The following is a 24,719-nucleotide window of genomic DNA, read 5'->3' as shown; positions in this document are numbered from 1 at the left end:
CTAGACTAGGTCATATCACATATACCTGATTTTATTTCTATGTTACATATGTAAATATATATTATAAATTTATATATATATACACATAAAATGTATAATATAAAATTTATATATGAAATAACAAAATACTATGGCATGTCACAGCATTTATGAAAACTACTGTAATTATAGAGATGGAGAGGATTTTGTTTGTGCTGCTCACTGTTGTCTGTCTCTCCAGTAGAGGGCATAGCGTCTGGCACATAGAAGATGTGCAATAAATAAATATGTAGAACACACTACCTCCCAGAATGGCACACTCTTTGAGCATCTAATTACTTAGTAGGTTCTTCTTTCAACTGAGTGGCACCTTGTCACTTCTACATATTGTTTCTGGTCTTCTACCCTAGGGAACATACAGAGCAATAAGAGACTTATCTTCGAGTGAATCAAAGAATGTGCTCTGGGCTTCTAGTTCACATGGAGCATGGTGCCTAGAACTGAACACGCATCTCAATGTGGTTTCACCTCAGAGTAGCTCTACTCATCTGAGAGGTTATTCTGGTAATAGAGTAACTTGAGATCACATTTGCTTTCATCTCACTACAGATTCATGCTGACAAACTCCCTCGGTTCTGTTTTAAATACCGTTGTTTCCAAGGAGCATCTGCATGTTCATTTTTCTGGACACACGTTCAGGATCATACATTTCTTCTTGTTAAACTCATCCGAGTCAGTCTGAAACATCATGCCGGTTAACATGGGAAGAGATTTTAATTCTGTCAGTGTATTTGTTATTCTACTCAATTTCATGACATCTACTGATTTATAAATAAACCTTACTAGCCATGCAATCGTAGACAAGGTCCTGATTTATTCACTTCAAGTCTATCTCTTCATCTGTGAATGGGGCTGGTAATAAGATTAGGGTTGCTGTGAGGAATAAATGTTCTCAAAACATATAGTGCACTTCTTACAACATTATATGTACTCAGTATACTTAACTCTTATTATTTATTCATATCACTAGTATCAGAGTTGAATTAGGGCGGATACAGGACAGATGCCTGTGTCATACCACTCAAAACCACTCTCCTAGGTTTATATTTATTTATTAATAATGATCTCATATAACCCATTTCTATTATTTGCCCATAAGGACATAATGGAGAATTTTTAAAAATGCAATTCTCAAGTACATGGTCTCTGATATTTCCTAGACTGATTTATTCACTTAACACTTCCCAACCCTCAAAAAAAAAAAAAATAGTTTTCCCCATTTTTTCTTAGTGAGCCTTGTAAACAACTTTTATCCAAGACACAGTATGACCCTTATTTTAAAATCTCAAAATACCTAAAAAATGATCTCTACCTGTTAAGAGCATATGAAGTGATTTATTGGTACTGGTTAAGATCCATTATATACAGGTAGAAACCCTCAAAATTGTACAGAGAACCATTAAGAATATAGATAAAGACAGTTTTATAGACAAAACAACTGGAAAATAGTTTTAACATACACAACATATAATTATGAAAAAAAAAATGTAGAACACAAATTGTTCTACCAAATAGATTCCAAGGTTATTAAAAGTCTGCTATGCAAACCTTAAGTTGAAAAACATGTTCAAGGGGTGTTACATGGTTTTAAAAAATTAGGTATAATGTAAAAATTGTTTTTTTCCCTCACTGCAAATGGGAGAGCCAAGACAACTTTTTACCCCAAATCTATACATTTTGAAAAATAATTTATATGTCTAGCACAAAGAAAGAAAATTAAGAATGTTTACAGTTCTGTAAACTATGCCTTTCATGAAATGCAAACTGTATCGATTTTAACAGTTAAAAATTGTGCAATCAGAAATAGACTGTTCCCTTTAAAAGGTACCACTGTACCTTCATTGACTTTATACCTGAGCACCAAAGCTGAAGTCCTAAATGTCCTCTTGGAAAGCTATTTTGAAAATGAGCAAGAAATCAAAACTAGCCTGTTATCATCTGAAGAATTAGGCACCAAGAAGGAGATGATCTCCTTAAAAATGCAACATCAACAACAGAGAAGATTCAATTAATTAAGCAGCTGGCAGATCTCTTTGTGAACACAACAAAGGAAATCCACATAAGATGATCCTCCATAAAGTCCTTTGTCTTCTACCAGGTACTGTCGGAAAACCATTTCTGGCTGCTCTCGCTGCTTTACTATTGTCAGCTAGGAAAAATAACAAGGTAGGTGATTTATAAACATTCTCTGAATGTGGCTCAATTATACATGCTTCAATTTCACCCAAATTACATAATGTCCACTGTGTGTAAGGCCTTATAAAATGATGGGACAGTGCTTATTATCTAGAGTGGAGGGAGGCACTGACCCCAAAACCATAAAAACCCAAGACATACAACTGTAAGTTCCAACAATGAAACATGAAAAACCATTATGTGAAAGGCTTCACAGTGGTAGTTAACTATTGCTTGAGCCTTAAAGAATAAGGTAGGATTTCCTTAAGGATGGGGGTGGGGTAGGGTTTAAAGATCATTCCATAACGGGGTGCCATGTACCATGTGCCAAAGACAGACATGGCTAGATGTGAGTTAACAGTCTTACAGTCAGTGGAAGGTTAGGGACAAACTACCTTAATGAGTCTAAGCTTTTGTAGGGGTTGTGATCCAGTGAAAGCGCTGCAGAACAAAATGAGACAGTGAACTGGTAGCATATAGAATGCATTAGGAGATGAGGGAAGCTAGGTAGGAAGCAGTTGGGAGGTGTCTAGGTGGGAGATGGTCAGGATCTGAATTACAGAGCAGTGATGGTGGAAAGGGAGGAGATCTGAGAGGCACCACCGAGGTGGATCGCACAGGGGACTCTTGTTCCCTGCTTATAGAAATTATCTAGGGCCATGCTGTCCAGTACTGTAGACACCAGCTATGTGTGATTATTGAACACTTGAAACATGGCTAGTCTGAACTGGGTTGTACTATAAATGTAAAATACACGATGGATTTCTAAGACATAGTAGGAAAAAGAAAATGCAAAACTCAGTAACTGCTTATACACGTGGAAATGATATTTTGGATATACTGGATTAATAATATATTATTAAAATGACTTTTTTTTTTTTTTTTTACATTTTTAACATGGCTTCTAGAAAATTTAGGACTACATCTGCAGCTTGCATTATTTGGACAGTGCTGCTCTAGGGGAAGAAGCGCAGGGGAAAGAAGCCCAGAAGGGGGTAGCTTTGTCATGAACACTTGGAGCCCTTCTATCTAGCTGGTCCCTACTCACTCCTGTTTCAGGAAGTCAGAGATGATGGTCTGATGATCTGATTGAGCTATGAGTGGAGTTAACGGAGCCACACATGCAAAACAATGTCCCCCTGCCTGCTTCCTGTATAATTTGGAGGAGCCATGGTATCCCCTCACTTCCTCTCACCAGGTGAAACCACCAGAAAGGTCTGCAGTTACCAGCTGCAGCAAGGAAGGTATCTGCCATTTTGACTAGGAGGGCCTGACCCTCCCCACTTTTGCTTTAGTTATCAAGCAGGATAATTTTGTCAACACAGTTTGCTTTTTTCCTTTATGTTATTTTGGCCTGGGCCCTAGGCTGATAAGCTTTAAACCACCCCTGACCTGATTAAAATACAAAACTGCTGCTGCTGCTGCTGCTGCTACCACACAACTCAGCTAATTCTATGTGGATATGGACACGTGTGATGTCTTGGCTTTCAGGTGTCAGTGCCTGGCATGGGGAGGCAGCACGGGAACAGCTATGTTGGACAGGTGTGCTCCACCCCAACATGGGGGAGCAAAACTAACCTTCGAGGGAAACTTCTCCAAAGGAGTTTAAGACTTGCATCCTGGTGAGCCTGAAGCCAAGGCCCTTTTCTTTTTTACTGGTGGTATCCACTTTTTCCCACATGCCACTAGGATTCTACTATTGGCCGTGATGGGCAACGGCAATGTGTTTGGCCTCAGTGAAACAGCCCAGGCTGAGGCTGGGCAGAATGAGACATTATGAAGGGAAGAATTTGAGGATCCAATTTCTTTAGAATTTAATTTCTCTATGGAAATTAATGGGAAGAAGTTCATACTACACATCTGAGGGGTATTCTCTGTTGCTGCCATTTTCCCATGATGCTCACTGTAAAACCTCCTTTGATGAAGTGTGTTTGGCTATGATCTGAGGTGGGAAATAGAATAGGAAATGAATTTCAGCCTTGGGAGAAACTGAGCTTTAAGTAACAAATATCCTGCTGTACCATTTGAGTCTCTACAAAGTTGAGCCGGCCACCACTCATTCCTTCATGGCACAGAAACTATAGTGGATGGTCTCAGGAAGCAGATTCATGGAAGTATGGCAAACTGTCTTAGCTGTCTTGACATGTTGGTGGTCTTAGATCACACAAAGATGAGGAAAAAAATACTGGGGTGGGTTGGGGAATCCATATTTTATAATCCTTCTCCCTTTACATTTCCATAGGGAGGGACATAGCTTTGTAGAATAGGAAGAGAATATTAAAATGATCATTGCTGGTGTCCCTCCCAACCTCTTAGGTACCCTCTTCATGGAAGTACTATTTCAAGTGGTCCCAGTTTATATTTTCCAGGTCACAGTACCAGTGGCCTTAAGGAATCATTGTCCTTCAGGGGCACTTGGGTGGCTCAGTCGGTTAAGCGTCTGACTTCGGCTCAGGTCATGATCTCACAGTCCGTGAGTTCGAGCCCCGTGTCGGACTCTGTGCTGACAGCTCAGAGCCTGCAGCCTGCTTCAGATTCTGTGTCTCCCTTTCTCTCTGACCCTCCCCCATTTATGCTCTGTCTCTCTCTGTCTCAAAAATAATCATTAAAAAAATTTTTTTTAAAAATTAAAAAATTTTTAAAAAAGGAATCATTGTCCTTCAAAGCCATTCTCATTTCTCATTGCCTGCCTCATAAGAAATAGATAAATGATGAGAGTGATTAGGGTGGCCCCCAAAGAATGAACTGAATGGGAAGAGAGCCACAAACACAACTAAGGGGAACACCAGCTCTTCTTAAGGGGCAGATAAATGAAAGGAAGCCAAAGAAAAAGTTCAGTGAGAAAGGAGCATCATAAGAATATGATGTTCTAAAAGCTGACAGAAGAGAACATTTGAGAAAACAGGTAGCATTTGATTTTGTAAATGCTGTAAAGGGACTGAGAATCAATTTCTTGGCGGTTTGGCCATTTTCAGATAACTGCAGACATGGGAATAAGGAAATAGAAGCAGTTAACAGATGACTTTTTCAAGAAACATGCAATGCCTGGTACATTGCTAGCATTTGATACAAATTTGTAGAATGAAATAAAAGGAAAGGGAAACAGAATCTTGGAGAAAGAAGATTCAATGAAAGTAGATTTGAACAGCTTATAAACTAGAAAGAAGCCAGTGGGAGGGGAGTTATGTAGAAAACACACGAAGAAGAGAATGGCAAGCACTTGGAGCACAGAGAACTTTGAGCAGGGCAGGACTAGAATTTATCAGTGAGACGTTTGATTGAGGTAATATTCCCAGATATACTGTGAGAGAAATCTTTTTTTGCTCCTCCACAAAGTAAGACTATGCAGACAATGATGAGGTCTAAAAGAGTCGATGGTCTGAAAAGCTAATTAGCATAGCCTAGAAGGTAGCAGTGGCTTCTGGATTTGATTTTGTGTTCTTGACCCTTCCAGTCCAGTTTTTGTTCTCCTATTCAACGTTGACTCTTTAGAAGAGATTTAAAGATTCTATAAATGTGTTTTTATTTCCTTTATGTAGTCTACTTTCAAATGTCAGAGACAAAGGTATCAATGCTGAGTGCATTGGAGTTAGGCCTTCATCTGCCCTGATCTAGCTCTGAGAGAGTAACCAAGTGAGTGAGCTCCTCTGAGTCTCACTTTACTATCTGTTAGATGGTGTTAGAGGGAGCTGAAAGGCAGCAGGTGAATGAGGTATCTTCTAGCTTCCTTTCAACTCTAACATCTGTAGATCAAATTTGTTACACAGAAAATAAACCTCTTGAAGAAGCTAAAGAAATCTTATAAACAACAGATACATTTGCAAGTGGCACATAAAAAATCTGATTTAAGTATTCAACCAAAATTATTTAACATGCAACTGCTTTTATCTTATTCACATATATTCAGAGCTTATCCCAGATTGATTGATTGACTGATTGATTAAGTAGGCTTCATGCCCAGTACAGAGCCCAATGCAGGGCTTGAAATCATGACCCGGAGATAAAACACCTGAGCTGAGATCAGGAGTAGGAAGCTTAACCCACTGAGCAATCCAGGTGCCCCCCAGGTATTTTTATAATTAAAGCTAACATGACCTCCCACTATTGGAGCAGGTGGGAGAAAGCAGAGAGACAAGTTTTATCTTTCCTAGACGGAGAGGCTCTTGGGCACATGATCTCTATGTTTAGTCTAGACTCTTCTCTGCAAATGAGGCAGGTTGTGGGGATGTAGCTGCTGCAGCTAGGATAAAGGTATACGGATCATGACTGCTATGTATTCAATACCAGTGCTTTTCAATGTTTGTTTCATGAGACCTTAGGTTTCATTACATGCCTCGAGGGTGTTCAGTGTCATGTGAAGAATGTGTTTAGTTTGAGCCTTCTCTGCCATCTCTAGGTCTTTCCCTAAAACTGAACCCAAGTAGGGGCACCTGGGTGGCTCAGTTGGTTAAGCGTCCGACTTCACCCAGGTCATGACCTCACAGTTCATGGTTTCGAGCCCCACATCAGGCTCTCTGTTGTTAGTGCAGAGCCTGCTTGGGATCCTCTGTGTCTCTCTCTCTCTCTCTTTCTCTGCCCCTCCTGCAAACATTCTCTCCTCCCCACCCCCTCCTCTCTCCCTCAAAAATAAACATGAAAAAAATTTAAAACTGTGTGTGGTGTGAAAATAGTTCTGGAAAGGTTCTGTGCTCACCGAGGCACCCTAGAAGTTATAAAGCTCTTCATTAGTTCAATTTACCTAAGCTCTGCCTAAAGTTGATGTTTGCATGCATGAGTATCTTTCACAGTCAAGGATACTGACTTAGATTACTATCATATTTATGTTTCAGGGGAAAATGGCCCATAATATCCTGAATGTTGTAAAGGCCTGCATCTAGGTGAATGTCTTACACTTCTGCAGGGAATAGCACCATAATAAACCACCATCATCTGTACATTTCAAATTCTAGGAGACTTTAATATTGAATCTTCTCAATATTAACTTGAGAAGGAAGACGGGTGAGTAGCTGGGACTTGGTAATAAGGCATAATTTTCCTGAATTATAGATATTTTATATTCTTTTACCCAAACTTGAGGCCTTGAAGGGCTTAGAAGGGCTAGGATAACAAAACTCAGAGATCACAATTCTGAAGTTATAAAAAAATTTTAAAAATGTTCTGAATGATACTTCTGTAATTAAGTAGTTTTAAGCACTGAAGCAGTCATTCCACAGTCTGTTAATGAAATCAGTTGCTATTAAGCCATGAAGATCTGCATGATTACTAAGTTAGTACTTACTAAAATAATCCATGGTTAACCTGTGGTGATATCTATTTTTTTTTATGTTTGTATCTGTTAAGTAGGTAGATTTTTAAGGTCAGTGTGAGTTTTCTATCAAAGATCATGTTATAAAAATATAGGACATGCATTTTAAAAGTCTGTAATGAAATTAAAAAAAAAAAAAACTTGAATAGCCAAATTATGGAAACAGCCCAAATGTCCATTGACTGATGAATGGATAAAGAAGATGTGGTATATATACACGATGGAATATTACTTGGTGATCAAAAAGAATGAAATCTTGCCATTTGCAATAACATGGATGGAACTAGAGTGTATTATGCTAAGCGAAATAAGGTAGTCAGAAAAAGAAAAATATAATATGATTTCACTCAGATGTGGCATTTAAGAAACAAAACAGATGAACACAGGGAAGGGAAGGAAAAAGAAGATAAAAACAGAGAGGAGGCAAACCATAAGAGACTCTTAAATATAGAGAACAAAGTGTTGTGTTGCTGGAGGGGAGGTGGGGGGATGGGCTAAATGGGTGATGGGCATCAAGGAGGGCACTTGTTAGGATGAGCATTGGGTGTTATATGTAAGCAATGAATTACTGGGTTCTATTCCTGAAATCAATATTACACTGTATGTTAACTAACTTGAATATAAATAAATTAATTAAAAAATAATAGTAAAATCTTTTTAAAAATTTGAATAAAGGAAAAAATAAAATCTCATTCTTACCTTCATTGAATATGGCCTCTTTTGTTGGATAATACTCATTATCATTCTGAGTGTTTGAGAGTACGGGTTTCCAATCTCAGGCAGTAATGTCTAAATTTGAGAAAATCAAAGTTTAAGCTTCAGTGTAATTGGTAATGAGATTATTAGAATGTTAAAGTTAAAAAAAAAATCCTTCTAGACCATATATTTGATTTTTGGCTTAGTCTGTTTACCTAAAAACCAAAAATTGTGAAAAAATGCACTGAAAATTATTCATTCTTATTGGCATACATTTCCACCAATTTACTCTCCATCATTTGAAAATAAATATTGTCTGAAATTTGACACATGTACATCACTTAAATGACACAACGGGTATATGTTTTATGCAAAGGATATCTTTGGATCATACACCATGACGTTTAATCCCTCTGTAAGATGTCTCTTTCAAGGCTTTGTCACAGGAGAAAAGGATGTACTTTATTCCTTCAGTGGATCAGTTGCAGGACCGTGAATCATGACCATGTTTAGAAAACACCATCCAAATACTACTGTTCCAAGATTAAAACAAACCACCAAATGCTGATTTCTCAAGGGGAATGTGCCCCCTGAGATGTTTCTGAAATCTGGCTAATAGTTTATAAAAGATAACTACTGCACATGGCCTTCAGGGGACATGAAGAATCTGAATTTCATTTCTTCCAGTAAGACAGTAAAATTCAGGGCACCTGGGTGGCTCAGTCAGTTAAGTGACTTCAGCTCAGATCATGATCTTGCAACTTGTGAGTTTGAGCCCCGTGTCGGGCTCTGTGCTGACAGCTCAGAGCCTGAAGCCTGCTTCAGATTCTGTCTCCCTCTTTCTCTGACCCTCCCTCGCTCATGTTCTCCCTCTCTCAAAAATAAATAAACATTAAAAAAAATTGTTTTAATAAAATAAATGGGGAAAACTTAAAAAAAATGTAGAACATTTTACCACAAAGTCTCAAGCCTCAGGAAAAGATCATGGACGGTATTTTTCACAGGAATTATAAAAAAAAGAAAGAAAGAAAAAGGCAGAAAATTCATTATTTATATTTACATTCCATCCCCTATGTGTATTTTTTGACATTAAGGTAGATCTTTTTATGTAACAAACAACATAAGTATACGTCACATACATATTTCGAAGTGCCAACTGTCTCTAAAATCAAAGTGACATTTGCTTTTTCTTTTGTTTTATTTTTTTGAAGAAGGTCGAAGGAGGCACACTGGTACAAGCACAAACCTACTAGTCTGCTGCTCTGTGGTAAACAGACTGGTAATTTCATATGTACATTCAGCAAATTCAGCAAATATGCATTTAACACTTACTCTAACAATACATTGTGACAGATGAGGAGGCTTCCTTAAATTTTATATAAACATTCTTCAGATTCACAGTCCTTTGTCTATTGAACTTGAACTTTTTTATTTTTTAAAAATTGCATTTCTAATCATTCCTTAATTTTAACCACATGCAAAGACCTTACTATTTCTAAGTCTTTAGAAATAGTCTCTTAATGGGATATGGACACCTTTAATTCTTTTAAAATATAAATATATATATGTACACACACACATACACATATATATATACATGTACACACACACACACACATATATATATATATATATTTTTTTTTTTTTTTTTTTTTTTTTTGAGAGGGAGAGAGTGAGAGTGTGTGGGGGGGTAGAAGGGCAGAGGGAGAAGTAAAGAGAGAATCTTAAGCAGGCTCCACATCTGGTACGGAACCCAACTCGAGACTCAAGATCACAACAGTGAGATCATGACCTGACCTGAAGTCACGAGTCAGATGCTTAACCAACTAAGCCACCCAGGCGTCCCCAAAATATATTTTTGACATTCATAACAGATATGCAGCTCCCTAAACTGACCACCTACAGAGGTGGAATTTTGATCCTGTTCGTTCCTCCAGGATATTATGTATTTACCTTCATAACAGAAATTGGGGAATTAACTAGACTTAATTCATCTTGCCATCATACAAGTGAGGCATCAGGGAACAAACTATCTGCTGAGTTCTACATGTGAATTCGTAAGAAATGCACCATGAAGTACAATAAGACAATAACCTTCATAGCAATGGTGCTCATGCAACAATGGTCTACAAATAAGATTTGCAATAAATACTCTCAAACAAATTACAACTGCTGGTTTTTCCTAGGATACTTTAAAAATAAAGTCATTTGTATTCATTTTACAACAAATCCACAATCTCTTTTGTAATGAGTGGAGTATATAACTTATTTAAAACAAAGGGGAATAAAACCTGTTTTTGTGAGATTGTTATTCTGCAACTCATTAATCTGACACAGTTTTAGTCTGTAGCTAAATATGGATGCAAGATTTCTGCTTTCTTTTGAATATTGAGTTCAACACCAGAGAAGAGTACTGAGTGTAAGAACTGAATTCGCTTTCTACCTCTGCTACTTGCTACCTGAAAGAACTTGTCTCCAAAGCTCAATCGATTCATGCACAAAATGTTGATGATGATGTCTGTCTCACTGATTTGTGAAAGAATTAAATGCAATGGTGTATTTAAAGTATTTAGAGCACAGTGACTAACACATAGCAAATGATCTGGAAGTTCTGGCAATCCCTATTTAAAGTCATATATTTTGGTTATTTGATAATACTTTATACAAATAACTTTATACCAGCTCATTGTTATTCATTAAAACATGAAATTCTCTTTCTTATAAAGAACTGCATGCCATTATCGTTTCCTCTACTTTGTATTATATGGTTGCACATGAGCACAAAACATTCAAGACTTTGTGTGTTACCACAAAAATAATGAAAAAAAAATACTCACCATATCTGTGTTGACATGTGCAAAAGATGGCACGTTAAATATTCCTTGGATCAGTTCTGGTGGGCTACTAACTCCTAACCATAAGAACATGTTTAGACCATTAGCCAATAAGAATATCCCTTCTTCTGAAAGACGGGCCTCAGAGCAACGAATAGCAGCAGGTAGTGTAGTACTCTTGATATCTAACGTGTGCTGTGCAGGCAAAGGCAAGAGAGTTAGTAAGTGTGTTCTCCTTCCCTTCCTTTCTTCCCCTCTCCCCCTTTTCCTTTCACCTCCCTCCTCCCTTCTTTCCATCCAGGGCATATTTAAGAAATGCCCACCATGTGCCAGGCATTATTCTAGCTATTAGACAGTCACTGTTTAAGCTGCCTTGAACAGTTAATTTTTTTTTTTTTTGGGAAGAAATAAGCAACAAATAAGAGAAGTAAAATACATCGAATTTTAAGTGGTTTTAAGTGCTGTGAAAAAAAGAAGCAGAAAAGTGGGATAGGGCGTGTCAGTGCTGGTGCTGGTAGTTACAATTTTAAATAGGGTAATCCAAGAAGGCTTGTTGCAAAGGTAACTTTTTTGAGTAGACTTAAAGAGGTGAGAGAAGGAGCCATAGGGATAACTGAGGAAGAGCATTCCAGATGGAGGGGACAGGTGGTGCAAAGGTCCAAAGCAAGAGTCTGTCTCCGATGTTTCAGGATCAAAAGATGAGGTCAGATAGAAAGGAGGGGAAGATAGTATAGATGACACTTGGCAAAGGCAGTAGGAGATTTGGTGTTTACTGAAATGGGAAATCCAGAGTGTTCTGAGTAGTGGAGGGATGGCCAGTTATTTTAAGAGAATCACTCTAACTTTTACGCCAAACACAGACTGAAGAAGCAAAGGTGCGCACATGAAGGCTTGTTAGGAGAGTACTGCAGCAGTCCATGGGAGAGATGATTGTGCTTGAACCTGGGTATGACAGACGAGGTGGAGAGAAAGTGGTCAGAATCTGAATATTCTTGGAAAGGAGAACTGACATGTTTGGTGGTAAATGAGATGTGATGGATGCGGGAATGAAAGCAGTCAAGAGTGACCGCAAGTTTGGGCCTAAAGAATTGGCATGAGAGAGTAGTGGTAAATGGGGATGGAGAAGACTGCCGGAGAGCAGGCTTAGAGAGGCAATCAGGGCTTGGTTTAAGGTGCCCACTGCACACCCACAGAGAGATGCTCAATAGGCTGCAGGATAGACACATCTAGAGTTCAGGACCCATATGGTATGTATGGACATATAAACATGGGTATCATTAGTATATAAACAGCATTGAAAGGTCAGATGAGGCCTACACGGGATTGAGTGTAGATAGACAAGAGAAGCTTCCCAAGGACTGAACCCCAGGGTAGCCTGACAGAAAGAAGACGACAAGCTAGCAAAGGCAGAAAGGAGAAGTGGCCGGGTAAGCAGAGAAGCTAGGTGAAGAAAGTGTTTCTGGAGGGAGAAATAAACTGTGTCAGATGCTGCTGACAATAAGAAGAGAGAAGGACTGAGAACTGCCCTTTGGATTTAGCAACATGTCAGCCACTGGTGACCTTGGTAAGAGGATTTTAGTGGATTGGTGATGTTCTTATCCCTCAGAGTTCTAGTTTCTCTGGCATACAGATTGTTGCCAATCCAACTTTATCTGAAAATCAATCATTTTGTAATAATTTATACCTAACATTCATATTGATTGAAAGAATTATAGCTTTCAATTTCCAACCTAATTTAAGTCTTTCTAATACTGACTGCATTGTTACTGAGAGCCTGAATATGAGTTTCAATATAAGAATTTGAAATAAGCCATCAGTCTTCCTCTCTTTTATCTCTCAATTATAAGTTGAACTTGTTAGGTCTCAAGGGGAAAGGGCTTAGTCTAGATTACAGGGGCATTCAAGACATTAACGACTGACTTCAAATAAGTAGAATACATTGCAAAGTAAATTCTCTGAGGGCAAGTGAAGTTGGTCCCTTATACAATGCAGGTGCCCTCAAATATATGCTGATTTGTAAATCCTTAATTGTATTTGGTCAAGGCTAATCATAGCCATTCTAATGAAATGTTGTGACTCTCAGACATTCATACATTGTATAGAAACAAATACATGTGTGCACATGAGATCCCATACACAGATACAAATCAGTTGCCTTTAATGCTGTAAGGTAGATTTCTTGAACAATTGAAGCTTGGCTTGCTCCAACTTGTTACTGACTTTTCAATCTGCCAATGTGGGAATGAGGAAAAGAAAAGCAATCATCTGAGCAATTCACTGAAGTAGGAACACCTCAAATCCCCCACCATCACCATCACCATACTGAGCACATGTTGACACATGTACACAACTTGCTCAAAGAGCCCACATACACATTCTGAAGGCATTTGTGACTTTAAACTTCTTCTTAAGAAAATATTCCAGACATAACATATGGAAAGGACAAAATACGATTCCCTTCCAGACTCCTCTAGGAAATGCACCACCACAGTGTACTTACGATTGGCAAAAGCTGTGGGTAGAAGAAAAGCTGAGAGTCGGCCACATCCATGGTCATGACCAGCTGCCTCTGGTACGCCCGCTCATCTGTTGAGATCTCTGGTCTGCTAAGCAGCACACAGTTTTTTAACAAACAGTTCATGTACACTGGTAATACTTTCATGGAATCTGGTAAAATAAGCTGAAAAAGAAAGTCATTTGTTTCATGTGCTTGACCTTTATGAGAAAGAACCCCTGAGCTTTTATCCTTAAGACGGAAACATCAATTGTTTTTGAGGTGATTTTGAGGATTAAATGATAGATCATACAAAGCACCTGGACCATATAAACTGGCACACAGTAGGTACTCACAGAACGGCACTTAGTTTTATCTAGCACTTTGGCAGCTTGGCATGGTGGCTGTCAGCACACTCTGCCTAGAATGCAATCTCAACTCTGCCTTTTACCAGATGTGTGACCCTGGGCAAATCATTCTCTTTTCCTAGGTTTTCTCATCTAAAAATGGAATAGCCATGATCAACAGCATGATCATGGGATTAAATGATTATTAATTTGTGAAGCACATGTAATGGTACTTAGCATATAGTAAGTATCACACACGTTTATTAGATAAAGTTAAATAAATGATTCCTAATCAATTTTACCACCTTCTACCTCTTCAGTTCAAAAACAGTGTTTTTTTCGACTGCCTGTGAGATATCTCTTCCTTTATGCTCTTCATGCATCTTAAACTCACACAGTTAGTCATAAACTCATCAAACACTTATTGAATGCCACTGTGTCACATGTTCTATAGAGCAAAGTGTCAACGATATTCAGAGGAACGAGGGATAGTCTACATGACAAGATGCCTGAAGTCAAATAAAGATGACAGACATATAAATAGATAAAACCTAACAAGAAGATTGCAATACTACAGATACAAACTAAAATAGGAAATGCTTCCTGGATTTAGGTATGTCACTACTGAATGGTAACAAGCAAAATCAAACTCCCACAATTCCACAAACATGTTCTTCCTCTTACATTTCCTATTTGAGATACTTAACTACCAGATGAACCCTAATTTCATTTTTTCTTTACCTTCAATTAGTAAATGAATTATTTTAACTTTGTCTTTAGCTTATGTGACCTCATTCTACTTCAAAATACGTATTATAATGTGATGCTGCAAATAACAACACAATGCAGCACTTGTAGAAACATAACTTGATGGGTAAAAAAATTACAAATAATCTGTCTGTGTTGTTTAACCTTCTCTCAACTCAATTTTATAAAAATAGGTAAGAATCAAGATTGATCTGAGTGTCACTTCCTTCTATTTAACAGTAGGTCAATGGAAAGGATATACTCAAAAGAAAAGGAATACATAGGGAGATAATGACAATTTACAAACAGAAACATCTGGTCTATAAATTCACGATTTATTTTTTAGTGTTCTATCTTAATGATGAAAAAGAATATACACTTATCAGAATCCACCCTGAAAAGAAAATTTCCTTTGGGACTCTGTTAGGATTTACTCCTCAACTTAAACCTTTACATCCTAAGTTTCTTCTCATGATCTACTAAGTAAGGAATGTGTAAGACAGTTTTCCAACTGGTTTAGTAAAACATTTCAGGACATTTCTACTTTGCAGTTTGTTCCTCGTCTTCTAATCTCTTCAGAGAATCAAAGACAGTTAAATGCATGTTTCCTCATACTCTTCTTATAATTTTTTTTTCTCTAGTATAAAAGATTTTTATTTGACAACACTTGCTACCACTTTTTCAACCAAGGAAAAATATGATCAAATATGTAGGAACCAGATCATAATCATATCCCAGAGCCATCCAGCCTTACATATTATGGATTAAGAATATTCTTAGAAAAACACATGGTTTTTCAAATATTATCTTGTAATTTCACTGGTTGCTTCTCATTAATCAGGCCATATTAAGACAGTTTAGAAATCTGTTGACCTAAATGCCACCGAGGGATGAGCCTGGCTCATGATGACCCTACAGGACTAAAAGTCTGATCAGAGGAGCCTGGATGAGAAGGGGTAGAAAGAAGAAAACTGAGGAGGTAAAAAAGGAGGAAAATTGATATAGAAGAATGGAATTAGGGTGAAAGAAAAGAAGGAGATAGCGGGAAAGAAATGTGGCAACAGATGGACACTATTCTTGGGGAAAAAAGGTACCGGTGAGGAAGGAGTAAAAATGAGGAGTGCCTGGGTGGATCAGTTGGTTGAACGTCTGACTCTTGATTTTGGCTCAAGTCATGATCTCACAGTTTGTGAATTCGAGCCCCACATGGGGCTCTGAGCTGAGAGGTCAGAGCCTGCTTGGGATTCATTCTCTCTCCCTCATTCTCTCTCTGCCCCACCCCCACACTCTCTCTCTCAAAATAAACAAATAAACTTAAAAAAAAATTCACGTAAGTCCAGTTTGCTTGAATTGGGAGAATTCTTCTGTAGTTTTGAAATGACAGAAGTAGTAGTGAATTAAAAAAAAACTATTACATTGCAGTTAAGTCCATTTGACTTTCCTTTTGAAGTCACTGTACTCCCATATGATGTAACATACTTAAGTTCAGAACAGTGAGTTATTAGATTTAAGAATCTACCTTGCTTATGTAAGCTTAACAAATTGCTTTAATGTTGTTTGTAGTTATAGGTGTTAAACCAGCATCTATAATATGACCTCCAGAGTAGGGGCCTCCTTAAACTTTGCACACTAAGTGCCTCTCTTGCCTCAAGCTAGTCCTGGCCCTGGAGATTCAGTAAAAGCAGATCTTCCGAGATCCAGTGTCATATAATCCAAGCATCCAGATCCCTAATAGTCCTGCTTGGATCAAAGAAACTTTGGACTCTACAGTAAAGGAGTGGAATTCCTTAGGAATGTCTCCCCAGATATTATTTCTTACAAAGGAACTCTGGAAGGGCAGCACATTTGAAGTTACATTCTCTGAAGAGAACCCCAAGTCCAGCCATTTCATGTATTTAAAATAATGCTATATTTTAATATACTATTGTTACTAAGTTTTATAAGCCCTACATTTTCCCCACTCCAAGCTGGATAATCATATCTAAATTATGTCATTTCTTAAAGCACATCATTGGTTGAAATGTACCTTTTACATGTGCTCATGGAGAAAGTAAAATCTCATCATAAGAAAAATAATCTCTATCAACTTTTTCAGAGAAAATTTGGCATCATAATATTTTTCCTGCAGAAATAACTAAACTGCATGAACAGATGATCTAGTAGTAGAGACAAAGCTTTTAACTTTTAAATCAGAAGGAACGGACAGATTTCATTTCTTTTCTTAAATAGGCAACAGATTTGTTTTTAACTTAAGGTCTTTGAATCCAATTGCTTTAACGTTAGCAAATAAACTTTCTGAGGACACTAACTGTACCTGTTCTTCTTCAACTAATCCTTCTGAAGCATGAGACACTCCAGAGACAGACTAATGTTTCCAGAGCCATAAAACAAATAGTAAAACCGGGGGTGTAAAGTGCTCATGATTGGACTGTATCCAGGTACATCTGGTGGGCTCTGTATAAATTGAACAAGTACACTGTGAAATAGTACTGGTATTGAAGTTTAGTTACTAAAGTTCCAAATCTCCTGGATAATAAACAAGATTGACACTCACATATAGATTCAAGAGTTGCTTATGCGACTGTCAACACCAGGAGACAGAAGAAGAGATGGCTAATTTAATCACTCAGAACAGCACAGAAAGGAATTTTTGTGAAAGGTCCAAGATAATAACTGTGTTTTATTTTCCTTCTTTACTAAGATTATGAAAGTTGGCCCCCAATTTTATCTACATGATCTCTGTTGCTAAGGGCTTACTTTTGAGTGGGGTTTCAGATGTCCTCTCAGCACCCACTTTTGACAATGAGCTAACCAGAAAGTTTCCCCATCTGTTGCGCCCTGTCTTCTCTTTCAATCCAAATTCTATATTCGGATATTCAACATAAAATTATGAAAAGTGGCATCTAGCTTTGACTGACATAGGGAAAAATGTGAATAAGAGAACAGATGCAAAAATAAATGGGAACATGAGGTTCTGCTTTTTCTTTTACAGGAAAGAGTCTAAATGAGATTTATGTAAAGGATCTTCTAAAATTTTCATATTAGTAGATGGTACCCAGAGACATTTCCTTTAAAACTCTTCATACCTATTATTAACCTTTAAATATAAAAAATTCTAATATGTATAACTTATATTCATGTTTATAAAATATAAAGAGGTCCTTCCTGCCATTTGCTCATGTCAACTATGATTGTTAATATGCCAAAATATATTTATGCATACACATTTCTCAACTAAATATCCCTCTTTATAAGCAAAAGAGAATCCCATTTATATTATGACATTTCTTACATATAACATTCTGTTATTTATATATAATGTAGTGACTGTCAACCCAAAATGCACACATATTTTTTGGTTCATGCATCTTGTAAAGCCACCGAGTTTTTTAGTGTTGGCTATGAAAAGACGATAGCCTCTCCAAATAGCAGACTCAGTCTTCTTAGTTGTGCAGTTTACTACGTATAGCATCCAAGTGCCTGGAACAGCATAAGCCTTCGGGAGCTAAATGCTGAAAGAACACCTAATCACTTGTAACGCTTTAGAATCTAAGTACAACATGTGGCTTACCTGGCTTGCTGCAGATGGACTTGCACAATTCTTCCGGTAACATGCCAACATGTGGGCAGTCTGATTAACCAGAATTTCCCGGATGACCTTCAAGGGCTGGTATAGAACTGCTTTGAATGCTAGTTGCATAAAACAATGAAAAGAGCATGAAAGCTCTGGCTCAGAAATCAGTCCCTTCAAATGGTAATAATAATAACAATAAAAAAAATGCTCTTATCTTCAGACCATCCAGCAAGGAATAACAGTGTTTAAAAGGTTAAAGTCATCTGCTAATGTTCTCCATTTTACTAAGTATGACAACATACCCAATGGAGAACAACGGCCAACCTCTAACAGAAGGTAGGTCATTAGTTCAGACTTTTTCCACAGAATATTATAAACAGAACTCTACACACAGAGAAAAGAAAGACCAACGTGCCATCTTCTGATGTCCTGAATTCCTACGGACTGGACTGCTGTTTCTTCTAAACCTTGGTGTAGAATCTCAAACGGGGGTTATGAAGGGGAGAAAGAACCAAAGAGGGGCCAACTCAGACCCGTGGAATTTCATAATTATCATGGTGTGGATAAGCAAGTTCAGGCTAACATTAGGGACAGTCTCCTTCCATTAGCCCCAGGTGCCAGAGGGCATACTCATATACCATAATAAGAGTCTAAGTATCACCTTCCTAAATTTCAACTCAGAATGCCCCCATGCCCCCAAGAAGGAAACTTTGAATAGAACTGTATAGTGTGGGCCTGACGGAGATCTCTCATTATTAATCTAGAATTGGAGATGCTGAGTATTCTCCTTAACACTCTGTTTTTATAAATTCTGGATTTGCCCACCGAAAGGCTGTGCTTCCACAATAGTTGTCAGTTACTAATTCAATTAACCAACAAGTCTGACTGAATTCTTAGGCAAGATACACAGCAGCACAGGATTAGTGGAGTGTTACCTGACTTGGCAAAGAAGTTGATAAGGGCATCTGTCTCACAGCTCTTATAGAGATCAGCCAACTGGGAGCTGCAGTTCAAGCCAAGATTGTGAATCCGCAGTCTTCTCTGACCTCCGACGGTTGTGTAAAGCACAGCACACTGCAGAGGCGACATCAAGGACACATGCTTTTATGCTCAGCCATGTCCACCCACGCTAGTCTGATCTTACATTTACAGAGCACTATATATGGGTCAAAGACCTCTAAACCCCTCCACAGACTTTTTTTTGTATATTGTTGCTAATGACTGAATAACAACAAATAAGGGAGGAATGATGACAATTCATACATTGAGCGTCTATGTAGCATTTCACTGGTTTAAACTTAAAGTTTAACTGGGCTTTCACGCATATGTAACTCTGGGCTTTCACGCATATTAGTGTACTTTCACATATCTCAGATTTTATTACCAGGGGTTCAGGTCCAAAAATAATACTTTTCATGTTCAAAAACAAACATCTAACTTTGATGATGTACTTAAGTCTTATGCTGATGACATATATATTTCAAGAATGCAAACAAGTATCCACTTCTTCAAATGTCTGTGATCAAAAATAAATATTAGAGTTCTTCCTCAACTTAATGACAAACCTCTCTATTATTTAAGGGTGATGACAGTATCTGAAAACTATAACCATTCAATATAATTGTTCTTAATTCAAAATCTCCATGGCTTCGACTTAATTTTATTTACTACAAAACCAAATTCTATTTATAGCTGCATATAACATAATAATGTACTTAACATGGTGTCTAACATTTGGTAGGAATGCAACAAATGAATGAATGGGTTCTAAAGCCTTAAAGAATTGAACTCTGCTGGCAGTCAGTTTGCTAATGCTTACAATACTGACCACAGTTTGCTGGGCTCTCATGTGAGGACTTACAATTATTACTTCATACAAGCAGCACATATAAATCAGGCTCTGGAGAATACACAATGGAGTGCTATAATCTAATGACTTTTGTCTTTGGAGAAATAAGAGTTCAACTTCTTTACAGAAAGACTGACATAGTTGATGGTATTTTAGTCTGCCCAGTGATCACTGTAACAAACTAAAACACAAAAGATGGGAATAAGCTTTAAATCACCTGGATTAAGGCTCCACTGTCTTCACCAAGTTTGTCATCATGCTTGAACTCCACAGTCACTGCCTTATCACAATCAATGGCTGCCATTTCTACATCAGTGGTGTTGTTCATAAAAATTCCACCAAAGAAATCAGTGGCTCTGAAACCTAATGATGAGGAAAAAGGGAATTTTTCTTCTATTTAATTTATTGTTATTTTCTCTGTTGGCCTGTTATTAATTTGAATAGGAAACAATTACCAATGGAGACCTGAAAAACAGTATAATTGAAAATTACCTGTGCTGGTACGAACCCTCATAATAGCATCGAATCCTATTTTCTTTTCAATATCATTTCTGAGGTCATTCAAAAATTGTTGGCTATCCATATGCATCTAAAAAATAAAGTAGCATCAATCCCCACCAGATGGCAGCAAAACATTTAAAATAACAATCCTTATTTTTTAAAATCTTGATTAAAACTCTTATCCAGAAGTCTTAAAAAGGGTTCTTAAAACTTTTTCAATTTTATTTCATTTGCAATCTTTGGCCTTAACAAATCCCTTAGTTTACCGTATAAATCTGTAACTAGGTGATTAAAAATAATTTTATTGATGATAAATAAAAACAGATGATGATTAACATTTATCATTTATGTTGGGGGAACACTTATTCTCACTCCATGTTTCCATGTATAGGTACGTAAGTTAGAGACATTCCCCTGACCCTTCCTCTCAGGTGAGGGCAGGTGATTTATCTGATTAGTAAGTTTGAGTAAAGGAACTGGGTGGACATAGCTCAGTCTACTCTGTATCTTCTTTCTGAGGAGGCAGCCTGCCTGCAGGAGGCACACATTTATTACCTTTCAATTTGCTAAGTTTTGAAGGTACAGTTGTCCACAGGAGAAGCTTGTAATATGCCCACCTTGTGCCTGGGTACACAGGTTTGTCACATTGAAAGGTAAAGCATTAGCAAGCCCACTTGCCCTCAGACATATGTCTGTACAGTGCTGACATTTTTCCTATCTCATGACTCTCTCAATCCAGGGTTGGAAGAGAGAGGTATAATGAACTGACCCCAAAACTGTAACAATTTAAAACAAATACACAGTCACTTTTAAAAACAATTATCTCAGGTGCACCTGGGTGGCTCAGTCAGTTGAGTGACCGACTTCAGCTCAGGTCATGATCTCACAGTCCGTGAGCTCAAGCCCCACATCGGGATTTGTGCTGACAGCTCGGAGCCTGGAGCCTGTTTCTGTTTCTGTGTCTCCCTCTCTCTCTGCCCCTCCCCCCCATTCACGCTCTCTCTCTCTCTCTCTCTCTCTCTCTCTCTCTGCCTTTCAAAAATGAATGTTAAAAAAAATTAAAAACAATTATCTTAAATATATTTAAAACACTAAACTTTTTATATAGAATATATGTTTCCTCATCATGGAAGCTTACACTGAAATTCACCTCTGAGACTAAATGAGCTCAATCTGTTCCCAAACACTTAGGGAGTAAGAAAGCAATTGCCTAATCACATATACATGGTCTCCACTGGCTCTAGATTTACATTTGTCAGTTACCCACAAGGGGGCACAGCGTTCTTATGATTTAAGCACCAAAAGTTAAATGGCAGTACAAAAACCTGAGGTGAACGCGTTGCTGGCTTTTACCTGGAAATTGTTGTATTTGTAAAGGGTTCCTCCAGTGAGGTGAGGCACGAGACCCAAAGAGGCTACATCCACATACTGACTGGGAAAGAGGAAGAGGGTCACACAGCAGCCGTGAGCCACACAGTCCTTGGCCAGTGCGTCGTAGACATTTGTTTGGGGCTGGAAAAGTATCTGAAGAAAAAGATGCACAAAGGGATAAAGAAAACCACAAAATGTTTTTGGTTTCAATTTTTTATTTCTGTTGAATTCTTTTAAAATGAAAGAAAATTTTTTTCCAGTCAAGTGAACTGGGCTGAAGGAATGAATTACGGTAATCATCAGTGCAGCAGCCATTTATTGAGCACCCAGTGTGTGCCAGGCTCATGTTGTGTGAAATGTGTGTGTGTGTGTGTGTGTGTGTGTGTGTGTGCGCACGCGCACGTGCGTGCAATTTTATTTGATCCTCCAACAATGCTAATGAAACGGACATTGCTGTCTTACCTTTACAGACCTAGATGAAACAACCTGTCTGGTGTTATGTGGCCAGTAGCTGGATGCCTATATCCTGGTCTTATCCTTCCCACTGATTTGTCTACTCCCCACCCCATGGTGATTCTGTCAGAGGGTTTGAGCAAAGCACACTGTGAGCATCAGGCACCTCTATTTCCTGTCTCAGGAGTGCTATTATATGGTCCCAGCTACATTCTCCTTCTACCTTTATCTTCTTCCTGCATTTCCCCCCATTTCTCCCATTTGTATTATCCCAGTCTCATACACAGTTTATACATGAAAAGTTTGAGGCCTTATTTTAAGTTTATTTCAGACATTGGTTTCTCTAGGAATATAAAATTTCTTAAATTATTTGCAATTCAAAATATTCTCGTTAATATACAATGTCCCAGATTTATACATTACATTTAGCTTCTCTCCCTTTCTTACTCAAAGGACACATTCCCTCTTTCTTTACTCCCCTTTACAAACTGACATATGGATACTTTCAAAGAGCCATTGTTTACAAATACCTTCTCTTTGTCCGTATTAATCAGTTTTTTGTCATCTCTGTTTTTGAGCTTCCCTGGTGCCTCTGCAGTGGGTAAGGAGGAATGGAAGATAAACAGCTTCCCAGGACAATCTGCTGCCTAAAAGAAAAAAAAATTACAGAAAATGTTTTGGGTGGGAAAGTTCTACTTTAAGGGACTCAGAAAATAAATTAAAATACAGGTATTTTCTATGAGCCAAGCACTATACATATCTCATTTAATCCTCTCAGTAACCGTTGTGTCCTTAGGCAGGTACTATTCTCTCCATTTTATAGACTAGGAAACTGAGGCTTAGATAGGGACTTGCTTAAAGTCATATAAGTTGTAAATGAAACAGCCAATATTTGATTGTAGGTCCATACACATGATGCTTTGATAAACTAAAAAGGATGTACTACAGGGAAAATACTTTCTTGTTTAGCCTAGACTTTCAGGGTCAAGTGAATCCCATGATGCAAAAGTAAAAGAATTCCTAGGATGATGATGCAACAGAAGCTCCTCTTTGAAACCTTTAGTAAACATAGATTAAACCTAAAGTGGTATTTCAAGGAAGAATGCACATGAACATAGCAACAGTAGATATAAGGAACCAGCTATCAGACAAAATGACAAAAGGGAAAATATGTGATCAAGATTATGTATCTGTAGTCCCTGGGAAGCAATAAAAAGATGAACTTAGGTTCCACAAAAGTCAATTCCATATTAAGAATATTTAAAATCTTAAGGACCTAAGAAGTAATCTACTAAGCAAAATTTACTGAGATTAAATGATTCATTATATTGACCCCTCCAATCTTGCCTTTCTCCAAACTATCCTGACATATTGCTGCCAGGGCACTCTCTGAAATAAAGCTAACTGTTCTGATCATGTATGGGGCAGTTCTCCCTAAAAATCATGGAGACTTTCTACTATGTGATAAAGTCCACATTCCTTTATCTGTGTGGGAACAGGAAGGGTAAAAAAAAGTGAGATGGGTTGCTGCAAGCAATTGCTGTGTGCAGCTAGCTCTGTGCCAGGCCCTTCACACACATTTCTTATTTAATACATATTAATACATTGTGGAGAAGAAACTGTTTTCTGCATTCTAAGGCTAAAAAAACTGAGGCTCATCCACTATGCCCCAGGTCACACAGCCAGTGACCCTCTTGCCCTTCCAGGCCCTCTGGAGTTTAGCCTGAATATACCTTTCAAGTCTAATCTCTACATTTCCTCACCCCTGCCACCCCTTTCAGGGGAAGTTTCCGCCACACAAGCTTCTTGCTTTCCTGGAATATACCACGTGCTTTATACACCTCCACATCTTTGCACATTTTGTTCCATTAGCCTGGAATCCATTTCTCCCTCTTCTTGGCCTGGAGCTGTTGTGTGCAAAAGACGGGTTTAGCAGCACACAGTGGTATGTCTGGGTCAGCGGTAAGATGTGTTGTAAATTATTTGCTATTACTAATAAGACATGTGAGTTTGTGCCTACTTCCCTAAAATACAAATGGATAAAATTCAAGGTTAGCCCTGTCCTAATGTGTCTCACTAAGTGACATTCAACATGTGTGGTGAGTAGGTCACAGAGGTGGGGGTCACAGCTGACACATGGGTTAGGGTGCATAACCCATGTTCCGTCTTGTGTTCGTCATGGCCAGCAGTGAGCAGTGATTTTATCACTGCACTAGTCTTCTACTTCTACAAATTATCGATACAGGTAAATGAGAACAAAGGCATGGATGAATGAAGAAGCAAAGATAGTGACCCTACCTGCATACATAGGAAAAAGATGCTAACAACACTGTG

At 38.0% G+C, this 24,719-nt stretch overlaps 1 protein-coding gene across 7 annotated transcripts in view; it reads right to left on the bottom strand.

Annotated features, from left to right (window-relative positions):
• Window positions 1-1,354: 1,354 nt before the first annotated feature.
• Window positions 1,355-24,719, bottom strand: part of SEC24D (SEC24 homolog D, COPII coat complex component) — a 108,082-nt gene continuing 84,717 nt past the window's right edge. For all 7 annotated transcript variants that reach the window (XM_042983994.1, XM_042983991.1, XM_042983990.1 and 4 more), the window contains exons 14-23: window positions 22,916-23,032; window positions 21,915-22,085; window positions 20,553-20,649; window positions 20,278-20,423; window positions 19,147-19,285; window positions 18,209-18,327; window positions 13,550-13,729; window positions 11,053-11,244; window positions 8,219-8,308; window positions 1,355-2,188 (exon numbers count right to left, since the gene is read on the bottom strand). In XM_042983994.1, coding sequence (XP_042839928.1) covers window positions 2,048-2,188; window positions 8,219-8,308; window positions 11,053-11,244; window positions 13,550-13,729; window positions 18,209-18,327; window positions 19,147-19,285; window positions 20,278-20,423; window positions 20,553-20,649; window positions 21,915-22,085; window positions 22,916-23,032 — 1,392 coding nt within the window. In that variant the 3' untranslated portion in view covers window positions 1,355-2,047. The remainder of the gene's footprint in view (window positions 2,189-8,218; window positions 8,309-11,052; window positions 11,245-13,549; window positions 13,730-18,208; window positions 18,328-19,146; window positions 19,286-20,277; window positions 20,424-20,552; window positions 20,650-21,914; window positions 22,086-22,915; window positions 23,033-24,719) is intronic.

Source organism: Panthera tigris, chromosome B1, assembly GCF_018350195.1.
Source record: "Panthera tigris isolate Pti1 chromosome B1, P.tigris_Pti1_mat1.1, whole genome shotgun sequence".
In the NCBI taxonomy this organism is placed as follows: domain Eukaryota; kingdom Metazoa; phylum Chordata; class Mammalia; order Carnivora; family Felidae; genus Panthera; species Panthera tigris.
Note: the sequence above shows the minus strand (reverse complement) of the source record. Positions and strands in the feature narration are given on the sequence as shown.